The sequence below is a fragment of the Marmota marmota genome, unplaced genomic scaffold (assembly GCF_001458135.2).
Source record: "Marmota marmota marmota unplaced genomic scaffold, marMar, whole genome shotgun sequence".
NCBI classification, from domain to species: domain Eukaryota; kingdom Metazoa; phylum Chordata; class Mammalia; order Rodentia; family Sciuridae; genus Marmota; species Marmota marmota.
The window spans coordinates 15,620,724-15,637,640 of NW_025999990.1; the positions used below are offsets into that span (position 1 = coordinate 15,620,724).

At 34.7% G+C, this 16,917-nt stretch overlaps 1 protein-coding gene across 3 annotated transcripts in view; it reads right to left on the reverse strand.

Annotated features, from left to right (window-relative positions):
* The window catches only part of Dcc (DCC netrin 1 receptor), a 1,055,962-nt gene that overhangs the window by 561,251 nt on the left and 477,794 nt on the right, over positions 1-16,917 (reverse strand). For all 3 annotated transcript variants that reach the window (XM_048806205.1, XM_048806204.1, XM_015482370.2), the window contains exon 3: positions 1,773-2,057. In XM_048806205.1, coding sequence (XP_048662162.1) covers positions 1,773-2,057 — 285 coding nt within the window. The remainder of the gene's footprint in view (positions 1-1,772; positions 2,058-16,917) is intronic.

A 16,917-nucleotide genomic window follows, 5' to 3' on the forward strand; every position in this document is an offset into this window, starting at 1 on the left:
TATTGTGGATCTATGTAGATCAGCTCTGAGCCAACTTACTAAACTTTAGGACAAAGATCAAGCACATTAGGTGGTCAATGGTATTCAAAACAGGGCATAGGATATGTGTAATAAGTATGACAATAATGTGCATGTGTATTGCCTCTGCCCATGAGTCTTTGAAAGTTATATGCGAATTCACAGAACTTAGACAACAATTCTCATTAGATGTTACTTTTTAAAAATAATTTAGTTTCCATTTATGGAAGAAATACCTATCTGCCTCCAGCATACACTAACACTTTCCTGTTTTTAGCCAGATTACCAACGCGGCTTTAAATAAATCTCCATGGATTACAATTCAAATGTGTTTTACAAAGTGAACAAATAAAAGTAAATGGCGATTGGATGATTATGCCTTTGTGTCTTTCAAAATCCATTTTAAATTGAATATTTGATTAGTCCACCTAGATTCCTTAATACCACTGGAAAACAGACCCCTCTAGCATACTAACATAATCAAACATATTCTTTCCAGTTTTCTGTGAGGCTTATCTTGGCTTCCCATCTGATTGACTCAACAGATGCATTATTAAGGATATAAGAATATAAGCATTTAAAACTTTTGTGAATGTAATGGATACCTAAATAGCTACGTGCATGTGTTCAGAATAAATGCTACATTTGCATCAGTTACTGCAAGGTAGATGGAATATAACCATCATACCAATAGTTACCAACACATTTAAGTCAATATCTTTGTAACTAATGGAGGATGGAATGTACAAAAAAAGTTAGAAAGAAGTTTTAAAGATGTCCTTATTTAAAGCACTATGAGGAAATTTCCAATTTGCTAGTTTGTTTTAAAAATTACTTACTCTCTGCATAACTGAAATATCTGTGATAAGAACACACAGGGTACAGAGAGAGAAGCCAACATCTAGGTGCTTTGATGAGTAGTTCATCCCAATTACTCAAGTGTGTGCCTGTTTGTGATTCATATGAGTGAGACTACCCAAGCCTTAGCAGTGGGAATAAATGAGAAAGTAGATATGACATAGACATGTGAGAGCAGCAGTCACTGAAAGGAAGAGACCTTAGCATTCATTCCAACCTCTGATCATTTAGGAGAGGACAACGAGGTCAGTCAAAAATTAACTGGAGAAGAGAATGAAAAAAGAAGAGATGCAAGGAAATAACGTTCCCTATCACAGTACGAATCACACTTTGTTGTGATCATTTCTATGTCTGTGTTCACCCAGAACCTCAATGGGCCAGGCTCTGTGTCAGTCTTATTCACTGCTATCTCCCTGGTGCTTTGCACAATGCTTCTCAGGAATGAGTGTGTAAATGAATGGGTAGATGATTGCTCAATATCAATTTAGGGATGATTCTTAGTCTCACTAATCCTGTCTTTCATCTTTTGGAAATGAGGATAGCAAAGGTCTCTCATTCTGTTATAAGAGAAAAATGAAACAATACACAAGAAATGATCAGGAATGGGCTCTACACAAAGCAGCATGCACTAAACATTAACAGGATGGGTAAATGAAAGAATGAATGAAACCAAAGTATAAACCTGGTTTTCCAGAAATTTCAACAAGACATGGAAAAATAATAACCGCTTTTGGTGTACCCTCATTGAGTGCCTCTGCGAGAAAAAAGAAATCATAAACTACAAACCCAATGCACACTCTAGAATATAAAGCAATCACAAGATATTTGAAGGAAAATTTGTTGTTTGACCTATTCCAGAGGATACATTCTGAAGGGAACAAAGAGCACTGAAATACCTGATAAAATCCTGACTTCTGCTTCATTTCCTGTTCTTGAGCTGGCTGGATTCCGGGCTGTGCATCGATAGATGCCAATGTCCCCTGGTTGAAGTCTGCTGATTTGTAATGCTCCAGAGGGCAAGACCACTACCCTGGAGTCTCCCGGCATTGGAGTGAGGTCTTGTTGATTTTTCTGCCAGTGTATGGTTGGCATGGGCTCCCCAATGACTTCACACTTGAGGAGCACTGTGTCTCCCATGAACGCAGTGACAGATTCTGTCTGGGAAAGGAATCTTAGAGGTCCTAAGGGCAAAACAAAGAAGAAGGGATAAATCTTTCTGATGAGGCACAATAATCATCAATAAAAATAATAGCACTTTGAATTTTTATGAAAATTATATCTTATAATGGATCTTCTCATATCCTATCTATCTCATTTGCTCCTCATATGTTACCACATCAGGTATCCGATGCTACAGGTAGGTTCCATGGCTAAAAAATTATGAAGATGTTTTCACTTATCTCTACTTGCTTGTTTTTTTTTATTATTTTTTGAAAAATACACAGAGCAGGTTAAGACCATTTTAATTTTACAGATAAGGAAATTGAGGCTCAGAGAAATGAATTTCAACACACTAGTTATTATATGGCAATCCTACAAACAGGACCTTGTTCTGAATCCTGTACTATGCTCTTCTAGTTACACAACTTTGAACAAAGTGCTGTGAAGTCATGGGAATTCATGAAGGACTGGCCATACAGCATAACCTATGGAAGTTTCAAGAAGGATGTGTAATATTAACTGCCAATTATAAGAACAGAGAACAATTGTTTATGTGTACACTGCTTAAGGTTAATAATCACCAGTATTGCCAGATATGTTTACAGTGGATTGAAATTAGAAGAGTATGTTTTTTTTTTGTTTTGTTTTGGCTGGAAACCTATTATTTATGCATCCTTTGGTAACCTGTTTCATTTCTTGAGCTATAAAAATGGAATAATAGCTAACTCACATGACCGCTATGATGTTCATATGAAATAATATATGAAAAATGATACATTCTTACAGACAGAAAATTAAGGGAGAAATAGAAAAGAAACTGGCTACTAAGCCTAAGCATGGCAAGAATCTTTCTCCATCATGTTAGTATACAGAAAGGGCAAAAGATATTGCCATATTACCCTCTTGAACCCCTTTTATGGACATCTGTGAACCTACTCCTTTGACTATGAAAACCTTCATTACTTTTTGATGATTGCAACCAAACACATTTACATAAATCATATTATCATTGGTAAATCACTGGCAATTCTATTTTCTAGAGTTTATGGTACCTGATAATTTTAAATCTATGATTCTTTTTTATTCATCACAGTTATATTTTGATATTTCCAACTTCATTTTAATCTTGCTGGTACTGTTTCCATTGTACGTACATTTCATAGTATAACTTGATTTCATCCATCAATTTCAAGTTTGTATCAAGTTTTACTAATTACATTTTATGTTATTGTGGTATTTATTTTATAGATTTACTTTAATTATGTCAAAATTTCCCAAGTCTGGGCTTAAATGAGTCAGAAAGTTTTGATTTCTTCTATCAACATTTAGTCGATAACAAACTCTATTGTGTTCCATTTTAACTACTGTTTGTTTGAACTTGGGTCCATTAATTCTCCAAACCTAATTTCCCTATAAACTGATAAAAATTTTGCTGGGGACAGAAAGACAAACATAAAATGGCCTGGGTCAAACCACATTGTAATTTAATATGAGAAGCAATAAGAAATATTATAGAGAATTTTCTTTCCCTAGGTGAACGTAGAATTTCATGTTTCATGCAGTGATCAGAGTCTTTGAACCATAACTTTATCCAAAAGTATAAAATTACATTAGTATCACATGTGGAATGCTGAAGGCTGCCATCATTATATCAATACCTGCATAAATCAAGTCTAAATCCTGAAGATGCAATATTAAGGTATTTTTTAAGAAGAATGATTGATGCAAGAACCTTAATATTGATACAAATTTTAATGTATCAACTGAAATGTAGTCAACATATATAGGCACTAAATACTGATATGATTCCAAAACAGACTCTGTAATTTGGATCCGCTGAGCTACCTGGGTCAACAATACAGATACAACTACAGAGGGCGCCAGTCACTTGCCTAACTCCATTCTTTTCTTTGATTATCAGAAGAACTAATCTATACCTTGGCTAGACCTACTGACTAAGAGAAAAACAAAATGAATTTGCTATACCCTGGCTCATCGTTCAAAGTCCAATTTCTAGGTTGTTTGCAGTATATGGTTTAAGTCTGTTCAAAAGAAAGGGAAAACATATATTAATCTACTACTGATATTTAAACAGGGGATGGTTTGCACATACTACACACAGCAAAACTGGAAAAAATAATGGCAGATGTAAGGTTTATGACAGACAACAAATTACAAATTTCTGACTTTTTATTTGATAGTTTTCTTTTTCATCTTCATCCCTGTGAGTTTTTTTTTTAATTTTGTAGTGAATTAAATAAAATTGAGAATAATTTTCCCATACCCAAAAAGTTATATATTTCATAACTGTATGGCAGAATAAAATATTTTAGGTATTTTGATAAAGAATAAATATTCATATATATGGTTCTTGACCACAAATTGGGTAAATTTAAAACATTTATTTTATATCTGACTATCTGTAGCATTCAAAAATGGACTTTCAAATAAATTCTAGAGCATAGAATGAAATATAAAGAAGTAGTTCATATGATATTCAACAATCGTCTCCCTATGTAAATTTCATCTGGCTAGAAGAAACATACACAAGGCACGAGATTGAATATTAATATAATTAGACTTAATGGAACTGGCTCTTTCTCTGCATGTTTATTCAATATGCACTCTATGGTGATTTCAGATCTTAATAAACTAGGGTCAGAACTGTATCCTATTTAAAAGCTAACAATGCAATGTGTGCAGTACACAATGCAACTTTCAAATAGTCGATTATTTGTCATAATGGAAAATTTAAAAAGTGATTTGTAGACTTTCCTATTTTCCTTCTACAAATTAAACTCTTCACAACAAAAGAAGTAACCTAAGTTTACAAGACCGTATGTGGTTTGAATTAACAGTCCCAACACAGGGTTAAATTTTAGCACTGACATATCATGAAGGTGTCACAAACCACCAAGTCTCAAAAGAAGAATTTATAGGCTATCAGCTTAGTGCTGCATTTCATTGCATCAGTATGGACATTTAGTAATGAATATTAGTTTCAATTTAACTCATAAGAATAAAATATATTTAGAAGAGTCATTTAATGCTCTAATCTAATACCAATGATTCTTGTTCTTCATACAGGTATAAATTTAAGTAGTTCATAATGAAAAAAGTAGTTCTCTGATCAGCAGAGAACTCATCAGAACATGTTGGATCCATTGCAACCAATTTCCTACCTCTCTTTACTCAAAGAAAGTTCAAACACTATCAAAACATCAGTGTTCCTAAATCACCTACATTTTTGCTTTGCTCAAAACTAACGTTCCCCAAATTTTCTGGTATTATCTTATCCCCCCAAGGCTGGGTTTTATTTAATTATATACCCAGGAATCTAGAACAATGTACCTTTCAGGGTCATCTTAACTTTTGCAAAATAATTCTCAGATATATTTAACTTACCTAGACCCTTTTAAACATGGCTTCCTCTGGACTGCACTTCTCATAGTGCTTCCTCTAAAAAGGCACACCCCCACCCCTAACATCTACTTATGAAATCTGCAGTTACTTTCAAGGTATTGAATAAAAAAACAAACAACAACAACAAAAAAAAAATCACCATTTTCCTAGCCTTGCTGGAAATCATCTCTTTACCTTTTAAATTTTTATTGTGCTCATAATTTACAGATACTATAACAGAGTCTATAAATAAAAGTCTGAAAAGTGTTTGCATGTTTGTGTTGTTTTCTGCATTTTATTTCCACGGGGTATATCAAATATTTAAGGAAAGAAAACAACATACATAAATATTTGTTGAGAGTCTATGTGACTCTAAATATTTTGAAAAAAAATTCACATTTTGAAAATTGGGTTTGAATTCAGACTCTATAACTTCCCAACACACATTGGCATACACCTAGTGCCAGATTACCTGTGGTCATTTTCCCACTTCACCTTTTCTTTAGCTGGATGACTTTGGGCAGGCCTCAGTTTTATAATATCACTACTCCAATACCCTTTATAAATTAACTCATTTAATTGTGAAGACAATTCTATATTTAATTTTGCAGTGTTGGGGATTAAACCCAGGATTTTGTACATGCTAGGCAAATACTATGCCCCTGAATTACACCCCAGGCTCAGGACAATTTTTTAAGTATTATGATTATCTCTACCTTCTCTATGTAACTGGTATGAAAGCAAAACTCTTCCAGATGAGTACACTGTGGTATGATTATCTAAAAAATATTTAGTGCTGAATTATTATAGTTCTTAAAAGACCTTATTTCTTCAATCTAGGTGAAAGTGCCTCACAGAGAATTCCTTATATATGTCAAGATTCTCTATTCTAGCTCCCCCGGCAGCAGCTCAGAACTAGGTAAACCATTTAGTGAATAGAGCAGGCTCTCTGTAATTATAAATTTCACTTCCATATTCTCAATCAAGTACAGATTGAAAATATTCAGAAAAAAGAATTGTACTGAGAAGGTCCACATGTACTGAATATGTACAGATTTCTTTCTTGTCATGATTATTTAAACAATACAGTGTAACAACTATTCACATAGCATTTATACTGCATTAGGTGTTATAAATTAAAGTATTTGGGAAGATATGTGTAGGTTCCATGCAAATACTGTGCCATTTCATAGAAGGGACTTGAACATTTTGATTTTTTTTTAACTGAAGGTGTGTCCTGGAGACAATTTCCTGCACATTCAGAAAGACAACTATAGGATTCTCCCTACATGGAATTCCTCATTTTCAACCTGAAGCACCACACTGTTAAAAACAGTACATAACCTATTTTGGTACTCTCAGAGGGCTTCCATCTTAAGAGGTCAAGATTGTTGCATGTAAGGACGGTAGTCCAGGTTCCTATCCTCACACCTAGCCTGGCCAAGGATGCCATTGCAATATTAAATCTAGGGACACCTGGACTTGTTGGCAGTATCCCACATGAGTCAACTTGCAGGTTTAGACATTATCTGCTCTTCCATGTGTTAACAAAGTAGGAACCTATTAATAATGGTGAACTATAAAAAGAAAATAACATTTTGCTTTACATATGGAAAAATCAGACACATATGGAAGCTCCATTTCATCATCTGCTCTGGAAGTGATAAACACAGACATTTTTAATTCCAATTTTATAAGTAACTAATACATGCTAAAAGTGCCTGGGCTTTGGCATCAGAAATTTTATTGATGTCAACAATACGAATTATAATTATACAGTAAGCATTAAATGTTGTTAGCAAGAGATATAGACATTATGAGATTACTGTGGAGGAACAGGCTCACCCTGTTTATTTTGATTTCTTTAAAGAATCCCTCATTTATTATCTTATACTATTTTAACACTAAAATGATTCATTGTCTATGTTTCTTTGTTAAATGCTGCTTAAATTCTATCAAATACCATAATACCAATTTATTTCTAGAACACTAACCAACTTTTACTCTTCTTATCCCTTTGGTAACACCATCCTTAAATATCTGGGATTTAACAGCACCCATTCAGCATCAGATTCTCCCCTCCCACAGAGGTCTCCCTGAATCCAGATAAAACCAGTTACTCCTATAATAAGTCTCCTTTGTACCACTTTCTTCCATTGTTATTAATTAATGGTGGAATATACTTTATATCTATCTTCCTGGCTAACTGGTAAGTTCTATAAAAGCAGGGTTCAGTTTTAATTACCCTGGACTATGAACACTTTAGCACAATGAATGACAAATAATTGGTCATCAAATATTTGTTGAATGGAAAAATATGTCTTATTTTTAGGATAGTCAGTTCACACAAAATTCCAGCCCCAGCCACTGGGAAGTCTAAGAGAGACAGCAATAAGTAAGGAGGAATAAAAGGTGAGAGGGAGAAAGCACTCATTTCCTCAGGACAAGTGAATGAGCTGAGGCTAATATTCAGACTCAAGTTTCCCCAACCTTAGAGCCTTTCATTTGAAGAGACTAGGGAATGGGGTCTATGCCTAATGCATGTATGAAAATGTGACCTAAATCTCGTAAGTTTAAATTGAGAACAGTAGATAGTTTGAACAAAATTTTCCATTCCTCTTTCAAATCAGTGTTCTGAGGAACAAAGTTATCATAGGTATAAGGGCCAGCCTCCATCCCCTGGGACAGCTTGGGCAATAGCCACCATTCTCCTTCAGACCAATACAAATGTCCTCAGATCCAAGGCATAACCAAAATGTTTGCTGTCACCAAGGCAGGAGAAATGTTAATAGCAAAAACAGCAAACATTTTTCACTTGAGTTTTTCTTTTATGATGCTAAAAAAGAAAGAGGAGAAAGAGGTAAAAAAAAAATCACTATAGCAATGAATGAAAAGCTACAAAATCTGGAGGGACTTCATACTATTTTAACACTAAAATGATTCATTGTCTATGTTTCTTTGTTAAATGCTGCTTAAATTCTATCAAATACCATAATACCAATTTATTTCTAGAACACTAACCAACTTTTACTCTTCTTATCCCTTTGGTAACACCATCCTTAAATATCTGGGATTTAACAGCACCCATTCAGCATCAGATTCTCCCCTCCCACAGAGGTCTCCCTGAATCCAGGGAGGGACTTCAATAGTGTTAGGCTTTTGGAATTAAATTAAAATAAGGAGAACAATAATTTCTCCCTCTGCTTCCAACCATGCATACATGCACCACACAGACTAAGAAAAATCTTCCCATCAGATCTAGGCAGAAAGAAAGTTGGAATATCTTAGACTTGCACTTTCATTCATTCAATTCTAAATGAATTTGGATTTCAAGCGAAAGTGGAAACAAAGAATTTCTCAGTCCAGGTTTTTGCCAAGACTCACAGTTTATAGAAAGGCCTCTCCTCCACCCACGCACCCCAGAATGGGCTTCTTTTCTTCTTTTAAATTCTAATCTGAAAATGGCATATTCTTCTGATTTGCCCTCTAGCCTTGTTGGCAGACTATCAGGATCCACATCTTCTCCTATGGAAGGTCTAATTATTAAGTAATTAAAGTCCATTTAATAAAAAGAGATTTATCAATTGGGGGACAGACCTTGGGGTTGGAAACATGCCTTGATTTTAAATATTCAGCAATGTGCTAATATTCTGCAACCGCCAGAGGAGAACTGCTATAAATGCTTTGCTTGCTCCAAATTAAAGCCTGGAGGTTAAGTCCCTTCGAAGCCAGACTTAGTTTGCCCCTGTTTAATTGCAGAATTAGCTGAAGGGCAGAGAACATTGTAAGCCAAAGAGAAGTTCTCTAGATTGAGTTCTTCTCAAAAAGCAGCCAAAGACAAAAAAAAAAGGTATTTACAGAATTTGTCAGAAGCTCATTTCTGCCTCTATACCCCATGTCCCTCTGGAGGATGTCATTTTCCTTCATTTTTTTACTATTTTTTTTGCTTCATTTTTATTGGCAAAATTATAGGTTTCTAGGTGGTTGGCTAAAGAGCATATACTTGAATGTGGACTTCATAATGTGAGTCCAGGAAGTGTGCCTCAGGGGTGCCAGTCACATTCACCTAGTGTGTGACCTTGCAAGAAACAACCATGTGGTCAATTAGTTGAAATAGGAAAAATGTGAAGGAAAAGGAAAATAGTGTAGGCAAATTACACATAGTTTATCAGTTGAGCTCTGCAAGGTTAGCAGCACACATTGAACGCATCTCTAAGGCCACAAATAGTCAAGATGCAATGTCTTGGAGTCTTTCTTATGCTCATCTTTTAAGATTTTTCCTACATAACATGCTCTGAAGAACAGCTGGCCCTGACCCAGATCCTTGAAGCAATTGAAGACTGACTATTCATAAGACCTAGAAGCAGGCAGTCATTTTGGGGACTCCACTAGTCCTGATGACCAAGAGCTAGTTTGCACGATGGTTTTTCATGATCTCACCTTGCAGCCTTGCCAGATTCTGCCTTATTTGCCCTTTGAATCCAAAGAATAATTCCAGATTACCCCAAATCATCCCTCTTATAAAATCCTCAGGGTGATGGTGTCATTATAAGAATTAGGAAAGCATGCACACTCTGAAGGATGAATTTTATAATGGATCAGCTGTATCCAGAGATGGTTTTGAGAACTCACCAAATTTTCCCAGCTGTGGTTATCAAGTATGAACTCTACTCAGGTACTCATGGCCTTAGTCTTCTTGATTTCATCATCAGCAATAAGACAAGCATGAGTCATCTTGACCCATCTGCATCTTTCATTACCTTCAGAGTCAGGGAGTTTTGGGAAGAATTGTTTTATGTAGCATTTTAATAAGTTCCCTTTCATCCATCTGAGTTATTATAAAATATCTCTTCCCAGCACAAAATTAAATAATGAAGAGCTTTACCACCTCTTCCTCAAACTCATATGGTATTGTCTTCCTGGATATAGATCTTTCATAAAATATAATGAAATTATAGAGAACATCAATGCCATTATTCTATATGAAAGTTAGACTGGAATCCTTACAGATGGAACCACACAGTCAACCCTATATAGTGACAACTGCCTTTTACCTTAGTGTGCTGTCATATCTCTGACAACTAAATCAGACCCGTTACCTATGTGTATGCAAGGTGTCAAGCAGAAAGTCAAATTGATGCAAACCAATAACGAATTGTCTATTTGCCTTAAGATTTTCTATAGTAATTTTTAAAGGGCAAACTTTGAAAATAGAAAAAAGCACTTCAGCTAATCAAAAACTGTAAATATAAACCAAAATGATATAACACTTTAGCCTATCATCAGGACTGCAGACCTTTCTAAATGATAATTAACTATGCTTCTGAAAGTGTGAATTGATACATTGCTTTTGAAAAGTGATTTGGCAATGTGCATCATTAAAAATTTAAGCCAGTAATTTCATTCCTAGGAATCTATCCATACCAATATGAAGAAAAATTATACATATATATATATATATATATATATATATATATGAAATTTAGTGCAGTATATTCAATATATTTAAAATACTGAAAAATAGAAAATTGGTTAATTAAACAATTGTTAATTGTTTAGCAAGTTCTGGTACATCAGTGTATATAACATTATACAACCATAGGAAAGTATGTTAAACACTATTAAAAGTGAAGGAAAATGGTGTATCTCATTTTTTTTCTAAAATAAGCATATTTTTTTAAAAATACAAAAACAAACTTTCTAAAGGACTTAACACTCCATTCAATGCATTATATTTAGAGCAAATTGCGAGCAACTCTTCATGAGCATATTGATTTCCTGAAGAGATGTTTGCCTCCATAAGCTTTGACAATAACTTTATTTTCATTCTCTCCTTTGCAGATAAGTTTCTTATTACAAAAACCTGAGCCTGGTTTATAATCAATAGTAATGAATAATTTTACAGAATTCAGGCTCAGGCTTTCCATCAAGCTTAAATCTTACCATGCATGGCTAATGAACGGTCACAACAAAATCGTGAAAGTTGAGTATGAATGCAGCTGGTATTTGTTGGGCCTACTTGTAATTGCACATAACTGAAGGCAGGCAGATCATCCAAATAACAGAAAGAAAACTCCTAAAATTGGTATAATAGGCGCTGGGGTTGTGGCTCAGTGGCAGAGCTCTTGCCTCCCACATGTGAGGCCCTGGGTTCGATCCTCAGCAGCACATAAAAATAAATAAACAATAAAGATATTGTGTACATCTATAACTAAAAAAATGATATAATATTCTCTTTGACATTTTGCCTTCCATAATTTATCTAGATTATCCTGCCAAGTACCCCTATCAGCACCAATGATATTACCTCCTGGGAATTTCCAGGTCATTCATTCATTCATTCATTCAGTCAGTCAGTCAAAGTGATGGCTAATTTTATGTTACAGGGACTGGGCCATGGGCAACCAGACACTTGGCTAAATATTACTTATTGTTATTTTGGATGTGTTTATGAGAATGTTTCTGGGTGACATTAACATTTGAATCAGTAAACTCAGCAAGGCAGAATGTCCTCTGCTATGTGGATGGGTCTCACCCAAATCATTGAAGGCCTTCATAGGATAAAGAGACAGAATGAAAGAGAATCTCTTTCTGTGCCTGATGATATATTAGCTGGGCACTGGTCAGTTCCTGCCTTTGGACTCTGACTGAGTCTTCTTGATCTCTAGCTAGACAACTACAGATAATAAAACCTCCTTAACAGAACTGAATCAATTAGGCTCCATAAGAGAACTGAATCAATTCCTTACAATAAATCTGTCTCTCTCTCTGACAGTCTCTATGTATGTATGTGTCTTTAATCAACAAATACAGATATATAGATTGACCTTCCTCAAAGCAAAAATGTTCCAAAATTCAAAATGTTTTAAGCATTTGAGATGCCACATGGAAATATTCACACCATGAAACACACAATTATTTTTTAAAAAATTGTATAAAACTACCTTCAAACTATGTGCATAAGATATATGAAACATAAATGAATTTTGTGATTGGACTTGTGCCCCATCCCTAAGACACCTCATTATTTATAAGAAAATATCCCAAGATCTTAAAAATTCTAAAATCTAAAAGACTTTGGGTCTCAAGCATTTTGAATAAGGGATACTCAATCTGTTCATCCAAGTGTCCAAGTGTGTGTTTGTGTTTGTTCTATTATTGATCTCTTTCTCCAGAGAGAACCACACTAATATTTATCGGGCATCTAATACATGTCAGGCTAAATCCTAATTGAGGAATACCATAGTGAATAGTAGTAGTTTATTTTCTCAGAGAATTCACAGTCTGGTAGGAAAAGGAAATATTAAGAATAATGCCCTGTGATTAACAGTGAAAAATACCGAGGGAGCAGAGTTAGGATGATGCTCAGAGATGCTTATGAGAAACAAAAAAATTAGGAAAGAGATCCTGAAATGGTAGATATGAATTGATCTTCAATAACAAAAAGGTATTCCTTTGAACCAAGGGTTAAGAGACTATTCTAGACAGAGAAACAACATGTGCAAAAACCATGAATCCAATTCCATAAATATATTTGGAGATAGTAAATAATTCAGTGAATGATCTTTAAGCCCATCTTGTTCTATCCCATAAAGACTTCTTGAATTTTATCAAAGGCAGGGGTTTTATCAAATTCTGGAGGCTATAATCCCTGTACTACTTCCTAGGTACACAATGGCACTCAATAAATATTGACTAACCTCTATATTACTGAACCAATAATTGTTAACTTTATGTTTCTGTTACATTAGAATAAGAGGTCATATCATGCTATATAATGTGACGGTATTTCATGGCAGTTATATTAACATAGAATTTCTGTTCAGGAAATGACTCACTCATCTGGTTTTAGGGATGCCAGAATAACAGTATGAAATTCAACCCAGCATGTTTTCTAAGCTAAACATTACAAAGACCCAATTGTAGGAAAGTCCATAAGCAGAAAAATTTGACCTGAAATAATATCATTAGTTTCAAAGGTCATGGAAATAAGAGTTGTTGGGTTATGATTACTTCAAATTTTGAAATTGTTTTCAAAACAATAAAATTATCTTCTGTCCATCTTTTAACCAAGTGCAAATTTTTTCTTATTACCAGTAGCACCAATTGAATATATACTAGGAACTATGTAAGATATAATAGTGTAAGTTATAGCTTTCACATAGCTGTAAATGGCTCAGCTAAAATTTTCTGCAAATATTTTTTTACTCTAAATTGATTTGGTAAGGGCTAACCTACTTACAATATGAACATATTTTTTCCCCTTTGAAAGCATGTGCCTGAGTTCTATCTCTAGAACTTTTAGACAAAGACGACAGAAAAGAGAAAACTACATGAAATAAGTTTTCAATACACAGAGGGAGCAGGGAGAGGAATATCAGCTCCAAGCCTTAATTTCAGTACATAATTCAATATACTTAATTTGATATACTTAAGATTTGCATCAAATATTCCAAAGGAGCCCCAAATTTTCCCCTCATAATTTTAGTATTTTTTTTCCTTCCCACGAAATCCATCTTATAATATGAGAAGAAACCCAGGTGGAAATATTTTTTTAATTTAAAACCTCTGGTAAATCTGTATAACTTAAATTCAGATTCAGAAGTGCCTACTCAGGGGGAAAGTGTAACTAATAAAATGCATTTATATGTTGCACTTTTGCACAACAAAAATGGAAAAACTAAAACATTTCTATTTAACTGCATATATATCATGTGATTTTTTTTTATTTTTTGAGTATCAGGAATTTAACCCAGGAGTACTTCACTAATAAGCCACATCAACAGCCATTTTTATTTTTGAAACAGGGTCCTGCTAAATTGATTCGAACTTCACTAAGTTGCTGGGGTTGACCTTGAACTTTTTAGCCTCCTGAGTCACTGGTATTACAGGTATGTACCACCATACCTGGCACCATGTAATTTCCAAACTTATGTATTCAGAACCTGAGGAAAATCAAACTATTTTAAAAAACAATTTTGGTAGTTTGATGCAGACTCACCAATTGTAGCTGACATAATGATTCATTCACTAGCTGAGCTGTGCATCAAACTTACTTGTATTAAAGTCCACCACATGAGCCAGAAGGGATCATTGACTCAGCACATCTGTTTGTGTGCTCGCTCTCCAAGCAATCATTTGGCAGAGGAAGTAAAAGCTGGAGAACAGTAAACCTTCCTTTGAAAATCTTCCAATAGTGGGGACACTGTCCCAGGCCCAATTCTGTTGTATGATCCCGGGTCTAAGGACAATGATGGAGAAAGGGTACATCTGAGAAGGCCAAGCTAGATTTTTGCCTTGGTTCCAAGATAGCCAGAACTGAGCTGTAGGTGTGTGTGGTGTGAAGTACACTAATTCTTTAGACAGGTTTAACCCTAAAGTTTCAGAGTACTCATACCATTTTTTTAAATAGAATCAACAACAATATTGTTTCCAAGTTTATGTATAATCTTTTGTAATGTTAATATACATAAACTTTTCTTACAAAAAATTAAAGTATTAAGAAGCATTTCTTTAAAAATAAAAAAAAAGCATTATTCATCAGAGAGAACAGAGAAGTGGGCAAAGAGAAACAGGGCAGAACACTAAACTGGAGATGTGGGCAGGGTAAAATATTCAGGTGCCATACACCATCTTAGAAAGTTTGCATTTTATGTCAACTACAATTGCATGTTATTGAGAGACTTTCAACAAGGGAATGACTATCAGATTAGTTTCTGCAGGATAATTTTTGCTCCTGTGCAGAGAACAGTTGGAAGGTGTGAAGGTGAATTCAAGAGTAGAAACAGAAAACTCACACAAAAAGTTAACAATAGTCAATGTGAAAGGAAATACGGCATCAGGCAATGAGGCAGCAGTGTGAACAGGGAAAAGGAGAGAGTCTAGGTGTCTTCTGAGTTATGATCCACTGGGCCTGTTGGGTGTGGCTTATGTAGGAGAGGGATAGGACATAAATGAACCTGGACCTCCAAATGAAATTTTTAGGCTGTGATTTTGCTTAGGTTTTATGGGTAAGTGTGGTGAGATGGGCAACAGCAAGAATAAGACACACAAGGAAAAGCTGTTGTATCAAAAATTGAGCAGGAGTAAATGATCAAGTACATTACTGGACCTCAATCTCTAAATCTCAAAAAGCAAATGACTAGAGATATTGACCCTCAAGAAGATCCCTTCATATATAAAATTATGTAATTTTGTGCTTCAACAACCTGATATATAGTCATATCTTATATTGTAGCCCTCCATTATTTAACCAAACTATTGTAATAGATACACAGAAACTGAAGATACAGACAAAATTGAAAATTCACCATCACTGTCCTGGTGGAGCGTCCAGTCTAGCAGAAAATGCAGCATTTATCTTGAGGGCTCATGACAGAAGAAACTAAAAATAAGCTTGGAAATTATGGTAAGAAAGGAGTTAATACACATTCCTTTATTACAAAAATGCACCCACAGCCATTTTGTTTGTAATTCTGAATAAATGGCTTTGTCATTTGTTGTGTTTTCTCACTAATTTAGAGTCATCGATTCTGATTTATTCTGACTGTAGATAGGGCTCTGGTTCTCAAAGACTAACCCACCATTATTTTAATGGCATTTAGCTTTTCAACAAAAAGAAAATCAAGAGCATAAGTTTGAAATGGCTAGATATATCTTCAATTTTGCCTTGTTCTTTGAATTTGCTTTGAATCACATTTTGCTTTTTTTGAAGCAAACTCTTTGTATGTATTTTACTCTTCTTGATCTCAGTATTTGAGAATTTATGATAGTCTTTAGGGTGAGTTGCATTTATCTCTACTCCAAAATGGCAATTCAGACAACACATTTGTATTTTACTGTAATATAGATTTGTCCTTTTGGGGACTCTGCTATTGTATTACATATTAGGTCTAAATCATCTATAAAGATGTCATTAGAGTCTATCAAAGGTCCTTTTGAGTAATATATATGATATATCTTTAAGGTAATTACACTCCAGTATATGTATAAATGGTTAACCTGACTTTAAGTGCAGGTATCCTAGCACACTTTGAATATCTCAGAGTTATTTCCCAAATTGTGTATCTGATATTTGTCATTGTAGATCATGTTTTTCTTGGGTTTGTGAGATCTTTCCCTTTCAATCCTTGTCCCTTATGACCCTCCTTTTATAACCTTATGTCCAACTCCTCCTGGTCTTCTCACTGAGCTCCCAAATATGGTTCTGTGCCTTCTCATCTACTTCACCAGCTTTGCCTCATTCTGCACCCTTCTGCCTGATTATTTTGCCTTTTGCCACCTAACAAGGGCTGTTTTGATAAGATGGTCCAATATTATTTCCTCAGTCCCTGGTATGTAGTAGGTCTCAATAAATACTTTCTGAACGTACAACTATTTCCAGTCAACCTTCTAGATCCAGATCAAATATTTCCTCTCATCTTTCCTATTACCTCATAGAATTTATTCTAGTTGGTATTTGAGTGGCAATCAATAGCT